Source organism: Ziziphus jujuba, chromosome 10, assembly GCF_031755915.1.
Source record: "Ziziphus jujuba cultivar Dongzao chromosome 10, ASM3175591v1".
Taxonomy (NCBI): domain Eukaryota; kingdom Viridiplantae; phylum Streptophyta; class Magnoliopsida; order Rosales; family Rhamnaceae; genus Ziziphus; species Ziziphus jujuba.
Genome location: NC_083388.1, coordinates 3,250,369 through 3,268,241, shown reverse-complemented (window position 1 = coordinate 3,268,241; position 17,873 = coordinate 3,250,369). Strand labels below are relative to the sequence as shown.

General features: G+C 32.5%; 3 protein-coding genes across 3 annotated transcripts; all 3 read right to left on the bottom strand.

The window, feature by feature from the left end:
- Positions 1–1,998: 1,998 nt before the first annotated feature.
- Positions 1,999–4,059, bottom strand: LOC107410281 (uncharacterized). The gene has a single exon (XM_016017694.4). It carries the CDS (start codon positions 3,481–3,483, stop codon positions 2,581–2,583), a length of 903 nt encoding a protein of 300 aa, XP_015873180.2. The 5' UTR covers positions 3,484–4,059; the 3' UTR covers positions 1,999–2,580.
- A 6,813-nt stretch (positions 4,060–10,872) lies between these two features.
- Positions 10,873–12,831, bottom strand: LOC107410282 (uncharacterized). Its single transcript, XM_016017695.4, has 3 exons — positions 12,599–12,831; positions 12,405–12,508; positions 10,873–11,195 (listed from the first exon to the last, which is right to left on the bottom strand). The coding sequence occupies exons 1-3, from the start codon at positions 12,766–12,768 to the stop codon at positions 11,164–11,166; spliced, it is 306 nt and encodes a 101-aa protein (XP_015873181.2). The 5' UTR covers positions 12,769–12,831; the 3' UTR covers positions 10,873–11,163.
- A 264-nt stretch (positions 12,832–13,095) lies between these two features.
- Positions 13,096–17,175, bottom strand: LOC107410278 (probable 2-carboxy-D-arabinitol-1-phosphatase). The gene is made up of 9 exons (XM_016017690.4): positions 16,664–17,175; positions 16,467–16,572; positions 16,003–16,219; positions 15,744–15,862; positions 15,143–15,235; positions 14,510–14,563; positions 14,316–14,414; positions 14,090–14,197; positions 13,096–13,712 (listed from the first exon to the last, which is right to left on the bottom strand). The coding sequence occupies exons 1-9, from the start codon at positions 17,038–17,040 to the stop codon at positions 13,338–13,340; spliced, it is 1,548 nt and encodes a 515-aa protein (XP_015873176.3). The 5' UTR covers positions 17,041–17,175; the 3' UTR covers positions 13,096–13,337.
- Positions 17,176–17,873: the final 698 nt, after the last annotated feature.

The window sequence follows — 17,873 nt, the reverse complement described above, 5'->3', positions numbered from 1 at the left end:
AAATTCTTAAAGTTCACAAGAAGAGCAAGGAAAGTAATAATGGTTTTTGAAAGCAAAGGAAGGCATATAGGTGTATTCGATATATATATATATATATATATATATCTGTTTTTGTGTGTGTGTGTGTGTGTGGGTGGCTGGGTGGGTGGATGTGGGGTCCAAGGAAGATAGAAAACTTAAGGAATCCAACGAAGACATATAGGTGTCCCCTGACTTCTAATTTTGGTTAGGCCACAGGCAGAATTATATGGTTGCCATCAAACTTTAAGCAATGGCTTTAGATTATCAGAATATTAATTTGGTGCAATAACACCAAACTTACTATTCTGAGAAGGATGTTCCTGCTATTTTTTCTTTTTACCCCAACTAAAAAGTAGTAACAATTCAAACTCTCCGTTGAACAAGTAATATAATCTTTATGGGAATAGGGACTGTCAATAAGGTGATTGAAAATGAAAGGATCTTTGTATTGAACCCTCGGAATTAGTGGAAGGCATAATACTTTGACCTCCTACAAAGATTGGACTTGGAATATGAATTTGGAACAATTTTTCAAGCTCAAATGCTTAACAACTCAAATTATGCAAAAATCACTTTCATCATCTCAGCAAAAATTTTGGCTTTCCTGATATATTAATTCATGTAATATTGTTTCCTTATTTTGTAATGGCGCAATGGTATAATCTAGAATTGTCAACATTAGTCTGACATTATTTTGTCACTTTCCTAAGTTTTTCTTTACTTTAACATTTGCAGTATTTGGTTCTAAAAACTATATATTATTTATATATACGTGACACAGTTGGATGTTACATGCACTATGGTTCTTTTTATTTTTTTTTTAGGTAAATACATGCACTAAGGTTCAACCAGTTTGAAAGAGTCACTTGTCGTATAAAAGATCAACAAAGTTGATGTCTCTAGAGAAATTTTGCAAATATCCCAACCTAAAAAATCAAACATCAACTTCTATGCCAATAGTTTCAATATGTGCAAGAGACTAAATAATCAGCAAATGTACTTTCTACGGCATTATAAGGACTTTCTTTTTTTGGTGAATAGCATTATAAGGACTTTAGACTAAATGAAGACCAGCATGCGCATTCGACCACCAAGTTTTTCAACCAATTACACTTCTTTATTAATCAATTTTTCTTTCTGAGCAGAAAAGCCTAAAAGCCAAAAAAATAGGATCAATAAAAGGACCATGAATAAGGTCCATATTGAAGGAATTAATTGAATAGTCTCTATTCTGTAGCCTGCAGGGCTATTGTGTCCTAATTAAGGTGCCTTGGAGCGGGGCTTAAGTGGGCAATAATGATTGGTTTTTGTTTCTCGTGGGCCAATTTCAAGGTTTCTAAGGCTTAGGTGACCATAGACTTGTATATATGGTACATGATTTTGAAATATGCTTTTTTTTTTCCCTACCATAATCTTTGCTGGTTTGTTCTAAATTTAATGGATTTTCATTTTTGGTTTTTGCTTTTTAAGTTAATGCTTTAACAAACCAAGTTGGATTTGAGATTGGTTTCCAAGAACCCAAACTTAGCATTTCTTTAACAAATTTAGTTTGCTCAAAGTTGAAATGGTTCTGACAATGATCAACAACAAGATTTATTTTGTTTTATTTTTTGGAGTCAAGTATCATAATTAGGTGGGTAACTTGCTAAATGAAGATACGAAATGTTGATTGTGATATTAATGGAAGAACCGGTGCAATTGTTTCCTAAGTAGACCATGATGTTCAGTACTCATAATAATATTGTTGCAGACTTGCAGGGAATAACATCACATATTAATTGTATGGGAATTTTTATGTTCTTGGAAATTCACTAAGATGCATGGTGAAAAATAAGAGAAATCTTGTCCTTTTGTCTTTACATTATATTAACAAAAAAAATCCAGCATATACTTACACACACACACACACAAAAAAAAAAAAAAGAGAGAGAAAACAAAATCAGGCATGCATCTGGAATAGAGAGAAAACAAATCAGGCACGCATCTGGAATTGAGTTTCAAAATTAAGTGAAATATAGAAATAAACCATCTGCTGTATTTTAGAAAATAAAAAACGAAACTTTTTAATAGTCATATCAAACACAGTAAAAAGGAAAATGGAATAACAGCTTGATTTGAGCATGAGATTCTCAGCTTCTTTTTTTTCTGTCCAATCTTCATTGTTATCTTGGAATCCACAAACCTCACTTTCAGCAAATCTTCATTGATATCTTTCAAAATTCCCAAAAGTTTGTTTGCTGTCCATTTTAATTACTTGAAAACCGTACAAAAATCTATGTGCTTCACTTTAATTTTTCTTGTTTCAGTTCCATTTGAGGAAGAAAAACAGAGAGAAAGAAAGTGATGAAAACTTGCTAAACGGATCCATCTACATTTTCTACAACTATACTTTTTTCTTTTCTCATACATATATATATATATATATATATATGATCAAAAATGAATTAGTATCCACTCCTTTCAATAAGAAAGGAGAATTTAAAACTATAACACAAGAATAAAATAAAAATAATAAAAAAGGAAAACCAAAAAAAAAAAAAAAAAATAGGGTTAATTTTATTATGAGCTCTTACAGGCATAGATCAACAAAGAGAATTCAACTCTGTCAGGCTCTTTCTGCTGTACCATTTTCTCTTCCAACCACAACCTGCTATCCATTCCGCTTCTTGTCCTGAACATGAAAACTGCATACCCAGAAGCAGGATTGAAAAACCAGTCATGAACATCCCAAAGCAGATCAACCAGCAAACCATCAACAAAAATTGTCTGATTTCCCCTGAAATTCCACTGCAATCTCTTCACACGGATCACCATCTTCTTATCAATACAAACTGACAGAACCGGATGCTTCAATCCCTCTTTCTCTCCACTGCATCTGATCAGAATCTCATGTACAATGCCCTTATCACAGAATTGTGCTTTTGTGGAATAAAGGGTATTTCCTGAACAATGTTCCTGCCTTGCAATCAGAGAGACTTTCGCTGCTGGTGTGCTGGTTTTGAACTTCTTTGTTACAGCTTCTTCAGCCATGTTGCCTAGGATCAGACCAATTTCTGAATCAACCATGACCAAGACATAAAACCCATCAACAGGTTCAGGCCCTGAATCATACTTGGCATTGCACAGATCCCAGAAAATTTCCACCTTTCCAAGTTCTGATTCAAGAATTCTGCTCCCTTTTTTCTTCCTGAACAAACGCGAATTCATGTTGAGCTTGAAGGATAGTGATGGGTCATCTCCAAAATTTATGCTTAGGCCTTGGGCTGTGTTGTTTTTGCACCAATTGACGGTGACCAAAAGCTGCTTCTGAGATGAGAGAATGAGTCTGTAGAGACAAGTCACTGCATTTTGGACTGAAGGGGTTAAAGTTGGAGTTATACAAGCAGTGTTTGAATGGTTAGAACATGAAGGATGTGATACATTTACAGCGTGCTCGCTAAAGCAAGAAACTACGTCTCTCATTATTTTGTACAGAAAAATAGCTCTTCTTGATAACCAAACAGAACGAAGAAGAAAAAGCAAAAAAGAAAAAACTGTAGAGCAAGCAGGAAAATGGAGGGGTATTGAAGAAATGGTTTGGTTTTTTTTTTTTTTTTTTTTTCTAAGAAAAAAATTTAATGAGCATGAATGGCCAGACAAGATGGGTGAATTGTAACTGTCTAGGCTAGTCGTTTAAGATTTTTCTAAATGAGGAACATTGAGAGGAAGATAAATTAGGAGGGAGGCAAAGAAATCCAGGTTCTCTCTGACAGGCCCCTATGTATTTAATATTATGTGATTCTATTTCTCTATCTCACACCTTAAAATCAGCATCTTATAAGTAAGAAAATTAAAGAATAGAAGATTGAGAGAGAGAGAGAGAGAGAGAGAGAGAGAGGGGGGCAAAAAAAACCTTCAAGTTTGCCTTGTTTAAGCTCTTTTTGCCAGTTCATATCAGACATAAAGATACATGAAAAGAAAATCGCCCCCAAAAAAAAAAAAAAAAACAGTTGGACTTGGTCAGAAAATCATCACTATTTGTGACATGATCATGGGTGCTTTCAATTCGATACATTGGCTTTTGTAATTAATATATTTATATAGAAAGAAAGATAAGAGAAACTTTAATAACCCATTTTATTATTATTATTATTATTATTAAAATTCTGTTTAATTTCTTGACAATTTCTCAGTACCATATTCAAAGTTGACAAAGAAGAAATCATAAAATCCTATCATTTGACAAGAACATAGAATGGCGGTATTTGAGTTGCATAATATCAAACACGTTAAAGAAAATTTTTTCATGTCAGTTAATAATTCTAGTGGAAATCTGATGGTAGAAAATTTGTTTGAATTGTTTCAGTAAAAAAAAAAAAAAAAAAAAAAAAAAAAAAAAAGGTAGTGGAGGAGGATTATGATGGAGGAATGTTGACCCCACAAAATAAATTAAGCCCGTAGCCCCACTAACTCCTACTCCCAACACACCTATGATTAAAAGCAAGGGCAAAATGAGGTACAATATTTTCCCTTTTTTTTTTTTTTTTTTCTCTGTAATCCTTTTTATTGAGGTTTGGTCCGAATATATATATATATATATATATACACAATTCATATAACAATAAAAGTGCAGACAGAAAAATATGTAATATAATAATATAAAAGTGTATGAGTAATTTAATAAATAGCCGCTGCTCTAATTTATCAAAAAAATAAACAAATAAAACTGCAGGTTTATTTGTTTAATCCTTCGTTTAATATATTATATATATAGAAAATACGATGCGAGGTTGCAGTTGGAACAAACTAATATTAAAAACGATAGAATTTCAGACTTTGTAAATTTAACGCTAACTTTTTAAAGATAGGAGATTTTGATAAATTTATGTTTAATGTCATATTTGTTGGACTTCGTAGTCCAACTTCCGTTAAAATGTAACTTGCTTTTTGTCATAATGACCCTGAAGATTTTATTGAAATCGCAAGGGAATGATTTTAATGGTTAAGAAAAGGGTCAAAAGCAAATTAACTACTGGTATATAGAAAACTGTAATAAGTGTTATACCATTCTTAGTTTTGGTTAATACTATGGAAGTGTTAAAAATTGGTCATGCTCAACTTTTATAAAGCCTACCAATTACAAAGTTTGAACATATTACATTTTAACCATGTGAGCCTCTTTATCAAAGTTTTCATCGATTGTACTATTATTTTAATGTAATTATATTCCAATTCAAAACGTACAAATTTGAATTCAAGATTTCTTACATACATCGTGTGTTTTGGTTTATTGGCAGAGATGTTCTTTCTTCTTGTTCAAAGTCTTATGTAATGACTTTTTTTCTTCTTTTTTTCTTCTTTTTTTTAATTTTTGGGTCGATGCAATACTTGAGAAATCAACCTAAAATATGGAAACATGCATCTAATCCTTTTTGCCTTAAAAGCAAAACCAGCCTTTTTTACAGGAACAACCTAATGGTAATAATTATACTTTTTCATTTATAAAATTATGAATTTGACTAATCCAGAACTAGCTTTTTAAACTATAAAATAACTTTTAAGAAGATAGTTGGGTTTTTCTTTTTGTTATTTTCATGATGATATACTTGTATGAATCAACGTTTAAAATAAAACCCTGAAAAGCTTATGAATTGAATTAAGAGAGAAGACGTGTGATAAGAGCATATACAAGTGGTGTGTTATGATTATGCGTTAATGAGACGTCCTTATTAAAGATTTTAAGGAGAAAAGGAAAGAAAGATTGCTTAGAATTGATGGACAAGAAATGAGATATCCTCCATGAAAAGAGACAATACAAAAAAATTCACAAGAGGCATTATTACTTGGTGTTTGTGTCCAATATGAGAGCCACACTTCTAGCCAAATGGACCCACCTTGATGGTCTATGGTCCTAGGGGATGTTCCCATGATGGCCAAGTACATAATCTTCAATGCCATGAAATATATGTTGTAAAAGGGCATGATTCTCTACAATACAGACTATTGCATATGTTACTCTCATTAACTTATATCTCATCAATATTTAAGTTTATGCTCAACTTATAATTTGTTTTTTTTTTTTTTTTTTAGATACTAAAGTGTGAAGATTTAAAATTAGAATCATTGCTATTGAATTAGTTTTCATAGGGAAAATTTGTAGATATTGATTCGAAATACTACACATATAGTTAGGTTATTATGTTATAGATATTGATTTGAAATACTACACATGTTGTTAGATTATTATGTTGAAAGGCAGCTTAATTCCACTAGCAAAAAGTTGATGCTACCTTCAAAAATAATCATATAGAATTAATTGTAGAGCTGATCTGCCATCGATCGTTAACTACTACGGTCCATGACTTGCTCATATTTTGTATCTGGTGAATAGTACTGTTAGACACGCGTAATCTTTAATCTTAACTCGATATGTATTGGATTCCAATTAAGCTTTCTCTTCTTTTGTTTGGTGGAAAAATAATAAAAGTAATATATACAATTACAAAGTTAAAGTAAAGCTGTGTAGATTTATCAAAAGAGGTATGCAATTCATGTACGTTCAAACTTTACAGATATAATGTCTGAGCAAGACTAGCAAAAGAGAATATGGAATCCCATTGAAAGGGAATTTGTTACTTTATTGGAATTTTGTTACTTATCCAACCAATGACCAATGTAATGAAGCAAGAAATTACCGCCAATTTGGCATCTTAGCTTTCTCAGATATATAGATATCGTGAAAGTGACCCACTAGCTTGTTATGAAACTTCAAGGAAGCCAATGGAGGAAACATTGAAAAAAAAAGGAAGAAGAAAAACCCACTTAGCCATTTCTATGTATCTATCTCTAGCTTTCATTGTATATATATATATATATATGTAGACTTGATTGGAAAGCAATATATATTATATATTATATCATATATTCTGCAATGCATGTTGCAGACAGCAGCTAGGGGGTACCATAATTAATGAGCCAACTGGTTTTCTATATCAAACGGCCGGGAATTAGTTGCAAGGCCAAAGAGAATAAATTAGACTTGAAAGTTCTGACCAAGACGAAGCTGATAAATATAATATAAATAAACAAATAATAGAAAAAAATGTTTTTTTTTTTGGTTTAAACATATTATATATATAATGATTATTCTGCTAGCTATCTCAACGCATGTACAATATCCACTGAGAGAGAGAGAGAGCAAAGGGAGATTGAAGCCCAGGCATGGAAGTCTGTATGTGTGTGTGTGTCCTCGCATGCACGCTTGCACGTGTGAGAGATGAATGCAGAAAAAAAAGCAGGTCTAGTTCTACACACGCACCGACAGGGAAAGTAAGAGTGAGCGACGACATACGTTATTAGGAATCACTTTTCCAACATCAATGAACTGGCACATTTGCTTATTTATACCTACCTTAGCATTTACCTTGTGACCTTTTTTCTCACTTTCATTTTTAATTAATTATTTCTTATAATATATTATCGTTACATACCATAGTATATATATATATATATATATAAAATGTTCCTCTCTCTCTCTCTCTCTCTCCCTCTCTCTCTGGTTCTTATTTCTTAGGACTGCTGAATAGATTTTGAAGAGACGTGGGCAGGGGACCAACAACGTGGAGATGAGGTTTCATTAAATGAGATTCCATTTTCTTAATTAATCTCCAAATACATATATATGTATCCATGGCCTTGGACTTAAAATATTAAATGCTAACAATTTCATAAATTTTGGGATTAAAACTACACAATTTTGTGAGTATTATTAGTCTCATAAACTAAAATTGGCATTGATATATTAATATTGTGGATAAAAGTTTTGACGCTAAACAGTGTATTTTTCTTAATGGAAAACACTGTTTATAGTATCGATACTGTTTTTCGATTTCTTTTTTGTTTTTATAAACAAAAAAGATTAGAAGGATAAAGGATGGCGTGCCCCAGCAATGGTTGATATTTAATGGTTTCGGACTGCGTTAATGGTTGATATTTACATTACATTTAAATTATCAATTTTCGATAGATTTGAATTTTTTTTTAAATATAACCTATATTTGATTATTTTTTAAATTTTAATTTTAATATAATTTAATAATTTTAATTTAATAAAGTATAATAAACTTTATTTGAGATTAACTATATATATATATATGAAAAATCACAACATTTATTTAATCATTTATCCCTATACATTTTGTTTATTTAGTAATATTATTTTATTTTATAGAAAACTCTAAACTAAAAAATCGCATTTTGTAATAAATGGTTTATAAAATGATACATTGCTTTGGCTGTAATGGTTGTTAGAAATCTAAATAATTTTCTAACACCGCGAATGGCAAGATGAGAAACTATATATGTTGCTTTAAATTAATAATATAAAATGCAGTCAGAACTAACAATCAAATAAAAATGTAGTAAAACTTGTACGGCTTCATTTTGTGTATAATATAATATAACATTGTACTGAGTAATCCCAACAATGTCCTTAAACCAAGGGTGTGTCTGGTAATAACAATCACTTGTACGCAATTTGCTTGGAATTAACTTCTATAATATATGAATTAATAGACAGCTAACCTACAAATTAGTATATATATATATATATATATATTCTGTGGGTCAAATTATTTGTTTGATCCCAAACACTACTAGTACTAGACACGACAAAGAAACTAAAATGAATTAATTACTTCCACTTTCTTTCTTCCTCTTCATTCTTCGAACACCCAATAGCCTCATACACTGAATTATATATTTTTTTCCAATAATAATTTATTAGTAAAATCTAAAATTATATCCCATCTGCCAAAGCCATGTGGACATGTGTAGTCTTCCAAGCTAACCCATATCAAATTGTGAGTAAAATAATGGAGTATCCTACATGCCCCATATAAATCTCCCTAGCTATGCCAAGTCAAAGATTAATATTTATATAATATATATATATATATATATATATATATATATATGCATATATACATAGACATATGTATATTTATAAATATGTCAAGTAGAAATTAAATACTTCTGTGGTTGCCCAAAAAAAAGAAAAATTAAATTAAGTACTTAAAATTCGTGATGGGATCGTTGCTTCTAGGAAGTTATTGCAAACCCAATTTTATTGTTGAAAGAAAACAAAGTTTAATCAGTACATGAAATTGACACTTCAAATTCGACAGCCCTATTTTATTTCTTATTGGTTTTCTAACGTCATAATCTAACACTTGCAATGTACGTCAATTTGGCATCTGTATTTTTCATATGAAATGCAGTATGTAGTATTAATACAATCATGGACATGGATAGGTATATATAAAGGTTGAAATGAGCTCATTAAACCATATGTATAAGATTTTTTTTGGTTTGTAAAGGTTGGACAATCTAAAAGGGAAATTGTGTAAGGTATAAACAACATTGTCTAGTCTTAATCTTTGGTACCTAATATGTTGTTGCTAAACAAAGTTTTCCACATAAAAGCAGGCACGTATTATGTTTCAATGCATGTGCCCCACCATAGTCATTAAAAGCATCTAGGAACCCAAGCGTTTAATTAAGTTGCACCCGTTTGCACATGCACAATATATAAGTCAAATTGTTTGTTTGTTTGTTTGTTTTTTTTTTTTTTTTTTTTTTTTTTTCTGTGGATCTCATAATTAAGCTCTTAGTGAATTCCATACATGTTACTAATTTTCTACATCAATAGGACCACAGTGAAAATAATAAAATAAAGATCTTGTACCAATTCACATAACAGCTGAATTCACTCCTAATAGAAAATATATTGATCTTTATTATTTTTAACAGTGGTTTTCTAACTCTTATCACTCTTAATTTGAGAAGCGAGAACCACCATTATATGCAGAGTCACAGCCTTTAGAATTCATTTTACGAATTTGTGGCTTTATTGAACTAACTAAAGACGACACACATTTTCTTGTGCTCAGAAAGTATGTGAGTTTGAGAATTACAATCATGAATTCTACCAAATTGCAATATAAAAAGTTGAATTGGAAAACATGGCCTCCATGTCTCTAGATTTTCAATGAGGTCATGAAAGTGTTTCTTAATTACCTGTAAAGCAGTCTCCGTATTTCTTGCATGTAAAGTAAACATCTTCAACTGCAGATGTTACCAAAAACTAAAAAACTATTCATAATAATAAAACAATAAAACATTCAAATATGAATGCAGAATGAAACCTGGCCTTCCATCAATATCAATTTAAAGAGCACTCGGTGGTCCATAAGCCGAAATGAAAGACTCAGGACAAAACACCTCTTTCAATCAAAAATTTTAGGAATGAATATTTAATGATTCTGCGTGGAGTGAGTTTATAAGGGGGACATATTCTACTTTCATTTTCGATTCCTTCAGCACCGTTGAGGAAGGTGGAGAGAATCAATTATCTACAGCAATGACGAAAAACGTTTTGCTCATTGATTTAATGCCCACTTGCTTGATATAATTCTAGTTCTCCCATGAGCAGATGAATTGGGAAAATAATAATAATAATAATAATAATAATAATTAAAGAAAATTAAGAATAAAATTGTTATCAGCACCTGATTCATGTAATTTCTCACCCAGAAAATGATTGCTACACAAAAAGGTTTTGACACCCAAGTTTTAACGGAGTGTTTTTTATAAATGACTTTCATTGTTATGGTTTGAAATGTTGAGATTTTAAATATGCTACTAATGAACTAACAGAGCAATCTTCCAAAGCCAGCCAATTTCACAGAATTTTTCAAATTACAGGCAAGAAACAAAAGTGTTTGTCCATTACAAGAATAAATCCAAGGAACTTAGTTTCTGGATAAACATGTGAAACGCTCCGTTAACTTCTTTTCCAAGAAAAAAAAAATGTAAAAACAAAATTGCTAATTAACACATATCCCTTTCATTATTATGCATTAACTCAATACAATCATTTCAGATGATTTACTATAAAACATACAGATATCCTGTTAACCATCATAGCTGAATCAGATTCATTAAACAAACTAAGTAGGAAAATTTCAGGATGTAGCAATGACTTGCTACTCAACCTAAACAAACGTTTTCAATAATAAATCCTTGGAAGATATGGATTCTGACTTCTTAAAGGAAAATTCATCAAAAGGAGAAGAGAACTTTGAAACTCCACAAACCTCACTGTTAGATGGGACTGATATAGTTGGCAAATCTACCTGCATCAAGTGAAAAAACGAAAAATTAGAATCACTTGTCCATTTTCCACAACATGGTAATACCAGGAAACAAATTTCTTAAGTAATCCAAAAAATCGCAGACAAATAAAAGGTAAAGAAGTTATAGTTGGATAAATAAGACATGCTACTTCATCCTTTTATGATAATAAGAAATCCTTTTTCACTCTTTTTCCCTTTCCTTCTCGTATTATATTTTACCTTTCTCAGATTTCTCATACTCATCAACATTGGACCTCTTCAACTTTTACCTTTGCTAGAAATCATTAATGCAGCCAGGCAAATGGAAAAGATGATTTTCAATTTATCCTCATATGCAAAAAAACTTAACCTTGGGTTGGTCTAAACAACCTAATATTACACATTTGTCATGACACATCATCATCCACGTTAGAAATTGTCAACTTCACATAACGTTTCAAAGGGAGAATGAGGATTCTAAAAACAGATTCAGAGCATAAAAATTGTCAAGTCTATCATAGGCTTCATGTTATCTCTTAGAAATCTATTATTTAAACAAAAGTACTTGAGACTTCCTACAAGGCAGAAGGAAAAAGCTTACAGATTATACAGGTGCTAGGGGCAGGGAGCGGGAGGCGGGAGGCGGGAGGCGGGAGGCAGGTGAAGGAGTAAATATAGCATTATCATTCAAGAAAAACTAAGGTCTTCACTACACTCTTAAGGCTATTTAAACTGCGTTCCCTAAAATCTTATGTAAACAGCGAATTAAACCTTATAGTGCCCACCAAAATAAATAAATCCAGTTCAGATCCGTAAGATTTACAAATACAACAATGCTATATTTGATGAGAATAATTTCCAATTGAGATGGTATTCTTTTTTAACGAAAAATAAAATTTCTTTAGCAATGCCAGAATGGGAATGGTTATTTATCTAGTTCATGAGTTAAATATATATTACTACTATAACTTCCTAAAGCCCAAGTGCAGTGTCAAACTACCCCAGAGCCATGAACCAAAATGGGAAAGTTAAAAGCAACAGATTCAAGGTTGAGGAATATCTAAGTTCCTAGCAAAGATTTCAACTTGAATTTGCGCATGGTCACAAAGACAAGGATCATAGTTATAATTTTTCATATTCACTAATATATCAGAACAAGGAGTAGAAAATGCGCAGCAATTTGTATTCAAAAGCAAAAGTTGGACATTGTGTAAAAAGAGGGAGAAAGACCTTCGATACAGATGGTGGGATCGGCGGGGAGCTTGGAGACAAGGCAAGCCGATGCAATGGCGGTGTGGATGGGTCTAAGAGAAGCCAATTCTCGTCGTACCAACCTTCCAAATTCAAATCATAATTCATAAAGCCAACAAAAAAAATCATATATAGATAGAGATATATAATCATCGAAGAAGAATGAGAAGTACCTGGAAGAAGGAGGGGAAGAGAGTCGAGATTGAAGAGGCCTGAAAGCTGAGCGTACCGAAGAGAGAGGCGACGATGAAAGTCTGCTCGCCGACGCTGTTGGATTGGTAGTTGTTGCTCTGAACAGCGTACGCACCACCACCGTCGATCTTCCGGCAATTGGAGCTGCCATTGTTTCTCTCACTTCCAACCCTAAAACCCAGTAAAACCCCACCACCACTATACTGGACTCTGCCCTATCTTGAAATTGTTGATCTCTTAGTCGACCGGGTTGGGCCGCCTATTTCCATGCTTTTGGCCCATGAAATTTGTTGATTCTCATTTGGTTCAAAACCCAACGTCCCACAAACGAAAAATGAAAAGCATGTTTCAAAGCCTTATTTAGAATAAAAAATTAAAATTTAAACGGTTTGTGCAATATTTGTGACAATCTTAAATTTTAGCACTATATTAATATAGCTAATAGATTATCCATGCCCTACATAAGACAAAAAACCAATTACATAATATCATATCATTCTTCATCAAAATGTTGGTAAAGTGTAGAATTACTGCTTCTTTTTAATATTTGGTCCGATGGTCTGGTCTAATGAGGGTTATAGATAAATTACATTTTTTTTTTTTTTTACAATAATCAAAGCCCATCCCTAACAAATATATAAAAATTTACTTCATTTTGTCAAACTCGGTATATATAAAATCCAAATTGACTTATATGATTACAAAATATTCACATCAAAACTAAAACTCTTCATCATCGACGGTTGATCTTGTGATGGGTATCGACCACCTCCCCAAATGTGCTGTATAATTTATACACCTGATGACACCTCTTCCAGTAGGACCATCAGGAAAATCAATGACGCTGATGCTTCCTGCATCAAGATGAAATGATCCCATCCATTCCTTTGTCAAATTCAGACAATGCCCCATCAGTGCTATATGAATAGCAGGATCACCAACTGCAACAACCACCTTTTCTGGCTCTCCTTCATTATCTAGTTCATTCAACAGATACTGCCAAGCCTTCTCTGATTGATCCCATACTGCTGAAGTGACTGTATCCTCAAACCCATTGAACCAACCAGGCTGAAGAGATGAAAACTCTGTTGCATTCTGCTAAGAAAGAAGAAGATAAAGCTAGATCGATAAGCCTGTCAAGAACAATGGATGAGTAAAAACTAGGCTCATACTATGAATGGCTTTTGATGCTAAGGTGTGATAACATTTTCTTTCTCAAGCCCTAATGGCATCTTAGGTTAGCAATGATAGGTACTCCTGGGACAATTTTTGTTATGGATTAGTCGTAACTTATAGCATTTTCTATCTCAAGCCCCATTGGTATCTCAGCTTAGTAATGATAATTACTCCTGGGACAATTTTTGTTACCAATTAGTCGTAACTTATAAGATCCTAAAGCTTCTATCTCTCCCATCATAAGCAACCGACAAGAAACATATTGAGATCCTGAGATTCAAGTTTAGGTATCTAGCCTTCTTTGTCTGCTGAAGGATATTTTCAACATCAAGTTTCTCCGTCTGCTTCATTTCCACATAGCGAGGCACACAGTCAGCACCCAAGCAATCTGCAGCTTCTTGCACCTGCAATCAATTAAAGTAGTAATGATGAACTTCAGACTTGAATACTCTTTGACATGAAAATTTGAATTTTCAAACTCAAGCATCACAAAGAGACTTAAGAAATAAAGGATCAGCTTACTCTGGAGATGGCTGTTGCTGTCTCAATACAAGCTTTCTTAGCACTACTAACCATAGTGCTAACTTTCAAATCAAGAAGTAGTTCAGCAGTCTTCTGGGACTGTCATGCATCCATTAAAGAAAATCAAATTCTGATCAACGCACTCATAGAAAGGAAGACCCAGACATCGTTATCTATGCATATAGATGCCTCACCTGTATGGTACCAAGCATGTTCATTGTTTGATCCCCAGCAAAAGGAAGGCCGGTCTGTCCAACATTTTAGCTAATAAATTAAAGATTCTTTATATCTATAATTCAGCATGCATAGATTTGTGGTTTTCATCTTAAGTATGCAAATTTTGAGGTCATAGAATTAATTATCTTGCAAGTCCAAATGCCATAAATGTCCCTTTCTAAAATATTCTTGTTTGTTCATTTGCACTGCATTATAATATCCAAATCTGAAATTGAGTCAACATGGATATGAATTGGAAACGTTTACAAGAAAGAGACATTTCAACCCCAGAAAGTGTTCAAGTCACATGTTCTGAGTAATATGAGCACAAATATATGGAAACTTCATTTAAACACTGTATTGTTGGAAAACAAATTAGATTCTTTCTCCACAACCTTGTTATCTGTTATGACAAAGCCCAGACAGAATGAACAACTTAGGAGTTCACAACTTTTTCATCAATTGCAAAGAAAGATAACAGAAACACACAGCTTGATACTTTTCTTTGAGAATTAAATCAGGTTCTTTTGTCAAACCTTTGAATCAAAAAGGTGAAGTTAATATCAACAAAATCTTAGAATGCACTATTACTTCAAGTGATTGCTTCATACGTCAGTATTGGTCTCTGTGAATCCATGACAGACAAGTATTATTCTCTTACTGGTTTTCCTTCCTCCAGAACTTCCAACTGGTGAACTTGGGGTCTGCATCATATATTTTAGTACCATTTAGAGGACAGCATAACCCATTTCACAACCTACATAATAGTGAAAACTTGTTGAAACAAATAAGTAAATTCAAAAATAAGAAAGAGCATGCGTCACTATGAAAATTATCTTATGCTGTCAGCCATTTAAAAGGAAATAATAATAATAACCCGATGGCTTCATCCTCCATTTCTAAAGTTCAAGCCCTATGCAAAAAAGAATTAAGATATGGAAACTAATTAAAAGGACCAAAGACACTCTCAATATCCTTCTCAATCATGGAAACCAAACAAAACCTTAACACCAAGAAAGAAAAGTCATGTTAGCATCAGTAACTATGCTAAGTCGTTTCCCTAAGATTTTCAATTATAAATTGTTTTGCTTATCTCATAAACAGCTATGTCATTATAATTTCCTAAATACATACTTCCACATGATGATACCAGAACATAAAGTAATAGAGAAAACATAGTAGCTTATATTTATCAGCATTGATGCCACATACCTGATTTAGACGATTAAGACAAATAAATGGTGATCCACCCTCAACTCTTGGTGTGAAATCCAGCACGCTCACACCGCAATTACTCTGAAGTAGTATCCTGAAATACTCTGTTCCTAATCCTGATTTTCGACAAGGGAAATGAATATGAATACAAAGAAGATAAAAAAATAAAAATCATAAAAAATAAAATAAAAAAAAGTAAAACAATATATTTTATGCATAATTTGAAACATACTAGAGCTGGAAAAAAGAATATTACCGATAGCCGTTGCAACAAGAGCCTGATTAACAGCATTATGAGCAACCACAAGAACAGACCTACCCTCATGTTCGAGTATTTTGGTCCAACATGTTCTAGCACGAGTCCACAACTCCCTCACTGGATAATGACCATCAATGTTAAAATTTGCAGCATCTACCTGCCATTGGCGAAAAGCAGCACCATATTTTGCTTTTCCCTCGTGCTTCAAGAGTCCCTAAATCAAATCCACCAAGGACTTTCTATCAATATACGAAATTCATCTCTTTTTTCCTTTTATGCCATGTTTGGATAAGAAAAATAATATCAAATGGAGGGAGAAAATAAAATGAACTATTTTTGTTACTTAAAAGCGCCAAAAAAACAAAAAACAAAAAAAAGTAGATACTTTATTTTTGAAGTGTGGAATTCCCCCAGTCCAAACAAATAATTAGACAACAAGAAAAAATTTCCCATAAACTTACTTGAAAAGAATACAAATCGATTTCTCTCAAATCCAATTCTGTAATTATCTCTTCGTTCCGATTACCCCATATAATTTCAGCTGTTTTCTTCGATCGTGTAAGGGGACTGAATTAACAATCAAAACAATCAAACCCAATATAGACTGAAAATCAAAAATCAAAAATTTTATAAGAAGAAAAATTAAGTGGAAAAGAACCTGCTGAAACAGACGTCAAAGGAATCGTCCATGAGCATCTGGCGGGAAGTCTCGGCCTGAGCCTCACCTTTCTTGGTGAGAACGGAGAAATTGGAGCTGCCTTGAATCCTACCCTCCTCGTTCCACGTGCTCTGACCGTGCCTCACCAGTACCACCCGCTTCGCCGCCTTGATCTCCGGGAACGGCACCGACGCGTAGAGCTCCGAGCCCAGCTCTCTCCCATCCGAAGGCGTCGATGGAGACTTGTCGATCTCTTGGACGCTGGAAGACGACGACCGTACAGTGAAAGCTCCGCAAGGGTTTGGTCGGCCATTGTTGGGGCAGAAGAAGAAGCTCGGTGTTTTGAGCAGAACCAGAGTGGGCGTCACTGAAATCATCTACAACCTCTTTCTTCTTCTTCCACTTTGATTTTCTGGTGATTCACGTTGATTTTCGCGCTCGTTTCTCGACTTTTTTTTCTTTTTTTTTATATTTATTTATTATTTTTAAAAATGCGTTTTGTATGGTTACCGTAGCTTCTATCAGCTAAACGAGAGAGAGCCACCTGGTCCTTTATTATCTTTTCTTTTTTTTCTTTTTTTTTTCCTTTTCTTTTCTTTTCTTTTCTTTTCTTTTCTTCGCATTTTCAGAAAAATAAATAGGGACATTGCAAAAAAATAAATAAATAAATAAACTCTTATCTTTTACTTAAAACTGTATAAATCAAAATTAAGGTCAACTATATTTTTGAACCCTCTAATTTGTTCCAATTACAATTGAGTGTCTTAGATTTTAAAATTTTCCGTTGAGTGCCTTTGTTTTTATTTTGGTTTTAACTTACTCTTCATTTTCAATTTTAATTTTTCTTTTAAAAAATATAAAAAATTTGCTATAAAAAATGTCTTATTATAAATAAAAATATATTATTAACTTAGCATATTATAAATTAAATAAAATTCTTATTAACGATTTTAATTGAAAAAAATTTGAAGTCAAAATGAAAATTCAAGCACTAATTGAAAAAAATTAAAATTTGGACCACTCAATTGAAATTGGAAGCAAATTAGAAGACTTAAATCTATATTTAATCCTTAAAAATATTTTTGTCATATTCCTTTTATAATGGATAAATATGTTACTCGTTTGGTAATATAACTCAAAACTTAATTTCTTGATTTGTGAAACGATGATGCCATAATTATTAAAATATTTATCAAATTTATTAAATAAA